Raw genomic sequence first — 8,835 nt, 5'->3', positions numbered from 1 at the left:
AAAAAAAAAAAGAACAAAAAAAGCCAAACCCAACCCAGTCCATGGGCCGCTATAATGGAGCGCGCTCAAACGGGCACGGGAAGCGAGGGGTCTGAGGAGCGACGTGCTCGCCGTGACCCCACCACCAGCGTCCCGCCGCGCCGCGAGGTACCGACCGTTAGCGCGGGGGCGGGGCACGCTCCGCTCGCCGCCTCGGGCCGTTGGCGGCAGGAACGCCCCCTCCCTCCTCCCCCTCACGCGCCGCAAAGCGGACTGGGGCGGCGGCCTGCCGCTCGCTCGCGCGCGCGCGCCGGTTGTGAGGTCATCCCGCGCGGCCGGAAGGAGCGGAGCGGAGCGGTTGTTTCCGTTGGTGGGGGGGGGGAGGAGGAGGAGGAGGAGGAGGAGGAGGGCGGCCCCACGCGCGGAGCCGGGGCGGGCGCGGCGCGGCGGGGCGGGGAGGGCCATGGCGGCGGGGAAGGCCATGGCGGCGGCCGAGCCCCTGGGGCGGACGGCGGAAGAGGTGGCTTGGGCGGAGGCGCTGCGCGGGGCCTGCGAGCCCGAGCACCACTGGCGGCACCGCCGGGAGTTCCTGCTGCGCAACGTGGGGGAGCCGCCGGCGGCGGGCAGCGCCCAGCTCCAGCGCCTGGTGTCCCTCTCCATGGTGTGGGCCAACCATGTCTTCCTGGGCTGCCGGTGAGTGCGGGCCGGGGCGGCGGGCCCCGCGGCGGGCGGCGCGGCCGCCTGACGGCACCCCTCCCCTCCTCTCCTCTCCCCTTGTCGCCCCTCCAGGTACCCGCCGCAGGTCATGGAGAAGGCGCTGGAAATGGCCGAAGGCATCCAAGTGACCGGCGCGCCTATCCGCACCACGAGAGATGAACTGGTTGCCAAGGTGAAGAAAAGAGGCATATCAAGTAGCAATGGTTAGCAGATCATAGCTGTGACAATACATAGGAGTCTAGAAAATGCTTGTTTTTGAATGTTTCTCGGTTTGCCTCGGGCTTAGAAAGTAGCGGAAATAATTTACTCCTTAAACTCCTTGTTAATCGTTTCCCCTCTCTGTGCTGTTTTTTCCTCGTATACCTGTAAAATAGATGTAACGCATACGTATCGCGTTGCTAATGTAGAGCTCTTGTTTTGCATTTCTGCAACTGGTGCACTTTAAGCTGATTATTTTTTTAAGGCGATGTAGACTATTGTGCTCCAGCTCAAACGTATTCTTCTTTGCCTTTAGTGCTAGTCGGACATTATTGCTTTGTGAGAAACCTGGTTTCTTAAAGAAATTCTTAAAGTGCTATTGTAAAAGATGCTTTTATGCTATTAGTAGACAAAATACACTTGTTTGTTTGGTTTTAGGTCAGATAGTTTGTTTAATGTACTTTGGTCATTTTTGGTTTGGGCTTCAAGAATAGAAATACATACTTGCCTACGGGTCCCAAACCAAAACCTGAAATCTTGCACCTGAGTGGTTTTAGGGTTTTGTCCAAAAGATACTAAAATATTCAGAAATAGTAGATTAATACTTGAAATTACAGTTCAAAGTGTATTTCCAATATATACCTTTTAAATTCACAGAGATTATTGCTAGAAGTTTTTAGAAAATAGATAAATTGTCTCTAGATGGATATTTCATAGTGCAGAAATTAAAGAGAATAACATACTTCACTTGTTTTGCAGAAGGGGTAGAGGAGCCCTCCAAGAAGCGAGCTGTGGAGAAAAGCAAAGATTCTAAGGATACTGGGAAGGATGTGAAAACAATTAAGGCAGAAGCCCTAAAGGAAACAGAGAGCACATTGCCAAAAAAGCAGGAAAAAGATACTAGCAAAGGTCCAGAAAGCTCCCAGTCAACTTCCAGTTCAAATCAAGAAATGGTCACAGCATCAGACATAGAAACAGAAGGAAAATCTGCTAATGCTGAAAATACTACTGAGCAAAATCCGTCTTCATCTGAAAAAGAGTCAGGAGAGAAGCCTCGCTCGAATCCGCCTAAGGAAAGCAAGTCTGAAAATGTGCCGTCACCCGAAAAGAAAACTACAGTAAGCACAGCGCCACCAGCTGCCAAGAGTGCCCCGCAGGCGGTGGCAGTGCCAGCGGTGGTGCCACCGGCTGCCAAGAGTGCCCTGCAGGCGGTGGCGGTGCCACCAGCAGTCAAGAGCACCCCACAGGTGGAGGCGGTGGCAGCGGCCGTGCCACCGGCCACCAAGAGCACCCCGCAGGCAGCGGCAGTGGCAGCGACAGTGCCACCCACCACCAAGAGCACCCCACAGGCAGCAGCAGTGCCACCGACCAGCAAGAGCACCTCGCAGGCAGCAACGGTGCCACCGACCACCAAGAGCACCCCGCAAACAAGTGCTACATTGCTGTCTTCCAAAAACCAAGTGAGTGCCCCAGCATCAGTGTCCAAGAGCGGCGCTCAGGCAGGCAGCTCGCTGCTTCTGGCACCCAAGAGCAGCACTCAGGCAGGCACCTCGCTTCTGCTGGCCTCCAAGGGCAATGCTAAGGCGGGCTCTTCGCTTCTGGCCTCCAAGAGCAGCGCTGAGGTGGCTGCCTCGTTGCTGGCCGCTCGGAGTGGTGCTCAGCAGGGATCCTCACTGCTGACTTCCAAGAGCAGCGCTCAGGTGGCTGCTTCGCTGCTGGCCGCTCGGAGTGGTGCTCAGCAAGGTCCCTCGTCACTGGCCTCCCGGGGTGGAGCTCAGGCAGGTGCTTCCCTACTGGCCTCCAAGGGTGGCACACAGGCTGGTTCACCACAGCTTGCCTCTAAGAGCGGCTCACAGGCAGGTGAAAGCCCTGCTAAGGCTTTGTGCAAACCGTTAACCAGCGAAGACGCAAAGGAAAGACAACCTTTTTTCAACAGACTGTACAAAGCTGTAGCCTGGAAACTGGTTGCTGTTGGAGGCTTCAGTCCTAACGTAAATCACGCAGAACTTCTAAACTCATCTATTCAGTCTGTAAAAGCTACGTTAGATGTTGCTTTTGTTCCCCTGAAGGAGCTTGCAGACTTGCCTCAAAATAAGAGCTCTCTAGAAAATATAGTTTGTGAACTGAGGTGCAAGTCTGTCTACTTGGGTACTGGCTGTGGTAAAAGTATGGAAAATGCCAAAGCGGTTGCTTCAAGAGAAGCTTTGAAATTATTCCTCAAGAAGAAAGTTATTGTGAAGATCTGTAAAAGAAAATACAAAGGTAGCGAAATTGAAGATTTGGTACTTCTGGATGAAGAATCAAAACCTTCAAATTTACCCCCAGCTTTAAGAAATCCTCGTGAGATCTTGTAGGGGAGAATCGCTGTTTGTACCCTGTAGAGTATTTCAACACAAGGACTGAAGGTTAATTTTGTACTTTAAAAATGTAGGCTTCCAGATATTTTGTATTTCTTTCTCAGTTTTGCAAGACAATGATAGTTCTTTCACTTGGTAGCAATTGTATAAAAAAACTTGTCAGAGATGACAAGTGCGCATTTAAAGGTATGCCTTAATATATAGCACACTAGTGTGCTGTTTTATTTGCAAAATAGTCTACCTAATTCTTCTATTTTTAATTAAATGACTAAGGTACAATTTGCTGTTTAAAACCTGACAATTTTGTAATTCTTACGATTTGATGGCAGTGTGCTCAATTGTCTACCATGTCTTTTTTAGCCACATAGAAGTATGTATATAGGGACCATAATACTTGAATGATTGAAAGTTGTTTAAAAATTTCAATCAAAAAGTTGAATCATCTGTTTCAGGCTTGTTGCTCATAATGTTCACTGTTGCTCATACTAGGAGAGAAAATAGTTAGTTGATTATTTTTATGGGATGTTTTCATAACACTCGCAATATAAACGACTCCCTGATGCCATTTAACATTATACTAGCAGGTTAGATCCCATTTAACGTTATACTGGCGAATTATCAATTAGCAGTCAAGTCACAGCTACTTCAGGCACCAGAACTCTGTAAGCAGATTTAATTTATATTGTGAAATATCATTTACAGGTTTTTTTTTCAAATAAACATGGATTTCTACACTAAGCATATTTTGACTGCTACTAAAACAATAAAACCTCTGGGATATGCTTTTATAGTACTTTGGTTTTGGCCATTAAATATTCCAGCCATTTCAATAACTTTGCAACACCTTGAGAAAAGCTTTACTTTGAGTGGCTTCAAGGTGTAATCCCACAAGGATGAGTTGTTTACTTTGGATGCGTAGCTGAAATACTGTAAAACTGATAGAATACCTATTTCTACTTTTGTAATGCCAAGATAAGCAAAATGAAGATGCTGCTGTCTGGTGGAGGCAGCCAGTGTGTTGTGAAGTGTTCACACTAATTGAGCCCTTCCTTTGCTACATTTTGAGGCCATGTACAGGATGGTATGAAGCAAAGAAAGTGGGAGATTACGTTTTATTTTCAGTGTTACTGAAATACCTGCACAAACTGCATGTTTTGATATATTGGATAATGACATGTAATTGTAAAAACATAATGTCTTCAGTGCTACTTTGAATTAATCTTGTCCGATTACAGTAGTTGGCATCGTTTAGTGGCGACCTTACACTTGACTGACAGATCCGTTGATCGAGTACTGCAGGAGTGAATAGGAATTCCTGGGATCTCGGTAGTACACATGTCCACTTAAAGACTTCAAGTTCTTTTGTGATTTGGGGGACTAAACCACAATGGCGTTGTTACACTGTACCCTACGTGATTTGAACAGCAGTGGCTGTCCAGTCCGTAGCACCTGAAGCCTGCAAGGCGCTCGCGCTTCCCGATGGCCGGTTGAGAACTTCCTCCGTCTGACCCCTGTGCTTCTGTGCCCTCGGTCGCCCTTCGCTCTAGTTAGGTTTCTCAGGAGTTCCCCCTCGGTGTTTCTGGAGCACCACCCGACGTTCGGAACACAGTGCATTAAATTGCGTCTTACAGGGCGTAAGAACTGGTGTGTGCTTCTAGTGCAGAGCGAGTTTTGTGCTGTATTTAGGAGTCATGGTATTCACACCAGGAAGTGTGAGATTTGTTTTCAAATCCTCACCTTGTTCAGGTGGAGACACAGAATGACTGTTTTTGTGGGGCAGGAATTGCATCCTGTGCCCTCTGAAGTACAGCTTTTCTAGCTGTTAGCTCGGGCATCTCCAGACCTCTGGCTGAGAATTGCAGCATGTCTTGCAATGTGAAAAACCTGTGTTTCCCATCTGTAAAGCGAAGCTCACGGTATTTACTGACCTCAAGGGGGTGTTAGGGTAACTGTGTTAAAAGGCTGAGGTGCTAGATGCCTTTTTTTAAAGTCCTGACTTAAGCTTACTTTTTTTTTAAATTTTTGAATGTTATTCCTCTTTGATGTTTGGTTGTGATTCATTAAAGGATGAGTCTGTAGCTACTCTTAATAGAAACTGAAAGTTGAAGTGTGTTATTTTTATTTCACATTCTGCATGGAAAGCGACTCGACAAGGAGATGCTAACATAGAAGTAAAAATAAGCATTGAGTATTTGAATGAATGAGAATTTATTAACGTTTCATTAACCCCAGGGGAAGAAAGAAAGAATTTCAAAGAACTGGCTGTGGCAGGAAGTGTTTGTGCAGTCCTGTCAGTTCTGAAACCTCTGGGTCCGCCTGCCGGCTGCTGTCCTGGTCTCTAGCAATGGGGATGCTAGTCTTGGATTGTCAGACCTGGCTGACGAGGACCGGCGAGAGCAAACGCACTAACGCTGTCGGCGTGCGGAGTTGTCCCGGGGGACAAAACCCAACCAACCGAAAGAAAAACCGGCCCTGTTTTTCTGCGGGAGTACAGGAAGTTGCAGTCATCAAAAATGACTCCCGTTTCCTCTGCGGGCTGCTAGAACAGCTTAAGAACGTGCTGTCGGTTCCTTACGGACAGCTGCCCAGCTGGCGGCCGTTACCGGGTGACGAGGTACACACCGATCCGGGGGGCAACCGGCAAAAGCTCCCGTTTTCCCGCTGGCAGGCGACTGAGGTGAGGCGGGGCGCTGGCCACAAGGCGGCGCTAGAGCGTCCCGCCGCCGGCTCCCGCCTGCTCGCCCCGCCCCGCCCCGCGCAGGCGCTGCCGGCGGCGTCGCGGGGGGCGCGGCTCGGCGCCCAGCAGCGGCTCGAGCTGCCCGCCTCGGGGGCGGAGCCGCGGCGCTCAATTTGCTTAATATATTCCCGGGGCGGCACCGTTCCCTGCGTGGGGTCGGTATCGCGCCCGTCCGCGAGCGTGGCGCTCCTCCAGGGCGGTCGGCGGCCTCCCTGTCTGTGCATCCCCTGCGGAGACCAGCAAGGAGGGAAACGGGGGCGGCGAAAAACGCTCGCTCTGTCCTTGAGGGCCTCCCGGCTGGCGCCTCATATAAGGCGGCGGGGGCTGGGGTAGATCGCCGGGATGTTCTGAAGACCTGCTCGCTAGGCCACGCACGGAGGACACTGGTTCCTCAAGGGCCCCGCGCCCGCCTAGGGGAAAGTCCCCGGACCGCCGGCAGAGAGTGCCGGGCGCTGCCAGCGCTCTCGCCCGCCCCCACCTCACGCAGCTCCCGCCGAGACGCCCCCGGGCCGAGCGGGTGAGCGCGGGGCGGGCTCTCGTCACGGCCACAGACACGCAGGTAGTGCGCAGGCGCACTAACAGAACGGGGCTCACTCTCAGGCCATCCCCTTTTATCGGCCCCGGCTCCCCCTCGGCGGGGCGGTGCCTGAGCCCCGGTGGGCCGGGCTGGACTCGTACTCCCCCGGCGGCGGAAGCTCCCGGGGAAGAACTTACCGCTGCGCGATAAGTGCGCCGGCGGAGCAGAGTTGCTCGCGGGAAGGGCAAAGCACGCGTGGGGACGCCGTCCCGCGCCCCCCTTCTCCTGGTGCCCACTGGGCTTGCAGGGTGCCTCCTGACGTACGGACTCGGTCGGGGAGGCGCTCGCCCGACGGAGTGGCTATCCGTTCCCGAAATGCTTTCCTTCCTTCCCTGCTCCAGGAGGAAGCAAGAGGCCGGGCGGAAGTACCTTGTCACGTTCCTTTGCCGAAGTTAAACACCGGCGACGGCGGAGTGGGATGCGTATCCGAGTGACGGCACAAAACCTGACACAGCGCCAACACCACGCTTCGCCAGCGCGGCGGTCCCTTAGGCGCACGCTGCCCTGCAGGGCGTACCCCGGCTCTCCCCTGCTCACCCGCACCTCCTCGGGAAAGGCCGGCACTCTGACCAGCGAGCGCCACCAGTGTTACCTGCCCACGCTAGGCAGACGCTCCCTGATGCTGGGCAAGATGCTGCTGCCTGCGCGAAAGCACTAGCCGTGCTGATAAACCGAATTAATTTCGTAGGCAGTGCCGTTCTTGCCCCTAGTATGTCGAGCAAGTAACACATCACCGTGCTCGACCCCGTGGAATTAAGCCCTCTGCTGCCCTACAGTCAAGTCTGGTGTGAAATGCGACACAAGAGCACTGCCAGAGATCCCCAAAATAACATCAGATTGATGCATCTGAGACTCAGAAAACATGATTAATGCTCCCCTTACCCAAGCAGCCCAGAGCCAACACTTCCTTCTGCTCATGCTCTCTTGGTACTTTGGAAGCTCCTGTGAGGAGCCCAGGTCTGCTAAACGAGCAGTGTCTGTCTTGTTGGTCGAGCGACAGGCACATGGCCTATGTGTAGGCACAGTACAGTTCGCAAACCCCACTGGTTTCCAGCCTCTGCCATTCTTCTTCCGGCAGTATCCTCACGGTGACATCTTCCCAGCCGTGTCAGACCCCTGTGCTAGGCAGAGGAGACCAGCGTGCAGAGTGGGGAGTAGCTCTGCGCAGAACTGGCTACGACAGCTCTGACTGCTTCGCACAAGAGCTTTGTAAAGGATGCACGGGGGGCTGACAAACCACCTGGCTCGAGCTGCCATTTTGGTTGCTGCCTTAGCACTTGAACTACTTCAGTGTCTTTCTCTCTTCTCTCCTGTAATTCTTCATGTGATCAGCTACACATACATGGGAAAACAGAGATTTCAAATTAAAATGCTATCAAAGAACCCATCCCAAAAGAAACAACTAAACTAGGGCACACCTCTATGAAGTTCTCTGTTTTTTTGGTTGAGAAACTGTAATGAAATCCCAGTGTCCTAGTTTCATCTGCTAAAAAGGATATATCTAAGGTTCTATGAAGCTAACGTTTCATGAGCTGTCATCCCTCTGTAGTGCAGGTAGCACCTGCAGTGCAGGCTGAAGACCGCAGACAAGCTTGCGTAGACAAGCTGAAGCTTGTGCAGTGACTGATGTGGGTTTGTTTTTCTTTTTTGGCTCTAAAGGTTGCACTACAGCGCCTTAACAATGTGGGATGGTTTTGTTTGTGTGTGGACAAAATTCTCTCACGTGTAGTTTATGGTAAATGTTGGTCTTCACATTTGTTAACAGGAGAGAATACGTCAAAAATCACACTCATCTTGACTGTAGATGACAATAAGCTGGCATGACGTGGTCCAGAGACTGAGGGGAAAAAAGCACCCATTGAAAGAGTTTTGATGCTGTCTCTCTCTTTCGCTACTTAGATCTGTCCCCCAGCTTTAGAAGTTGCAAACTGCAGAGAAAATAACAGCAATATCTGCTTTGTAGAATTTTTTAAGCTTTTCTTTCAGCCAAAATGTGCATTTTTGCAATGTTTTCCATAGTGTATAGTATGCCATGACCTTTGTCTATTTAACAACAATTAACTTGTATTTGTGTGCCTTCTAGATGGTTCTATTAGTTGCCACTGCCACAGCAAAGGTATTGCCATTAGCTAGGTTCTGTGTTTTTAAGAAAATATTGTAATTTATGCCCATTACCCCTGCACCACCCCCCATTTTACATCTGCTGTCAGGAAGTATCAATTATTAGGTTGTGATTAATTCCGCTCCTCTTCCTTGCATGAATTTAAACC

The 8,835-nt window shown here is 51.1% G+C and overlaps 1 protein-coding gene across 1 annotated transcript; it reads left to right on the top strand.

Annotated features, from left to right (window-relative positions):
• Positions 1–396: 396 nt before the first annotated feature.
• On the top strand, positions 397–3,530 carry CDKN2AIP (CDKN2A interacting protein). The gene is made up of 3 exons (XM_075028029.1): positions 397–672; positions 769–899; positions 1,654–3,530. The coding sequence occupies exons 1-3, from the start codon at positions 443–445 to the stop codon at positions 3,246–3,248; spliced, it is 1,956 nt and encodes a 651-aa protein (XP_074884130.1). The 5' UTR covers positions 397–442; the 3' UTR covers positions 3,249–3,530.
• Positions 3,531–8,835: the final 5,305 nt, after the last annotated feature.

This window comes from Buteo buteo, chromosome 1, assembly GCF_964188355.1.
Source record: "Buteo buteo chromosome 1, bButBut1.hap1.1, whole genome shotgun sequence".
NCBI classification, from domain to species: domain Eukaryota; kingdom Metazoa; phylum Chordata; class Aves; order Accipitriformes; family Accipitridae; genus Buteo; species Buteo buteo.
This window is presented reverse-complemented; position numbering and strand designations above follow the sequence as displayed.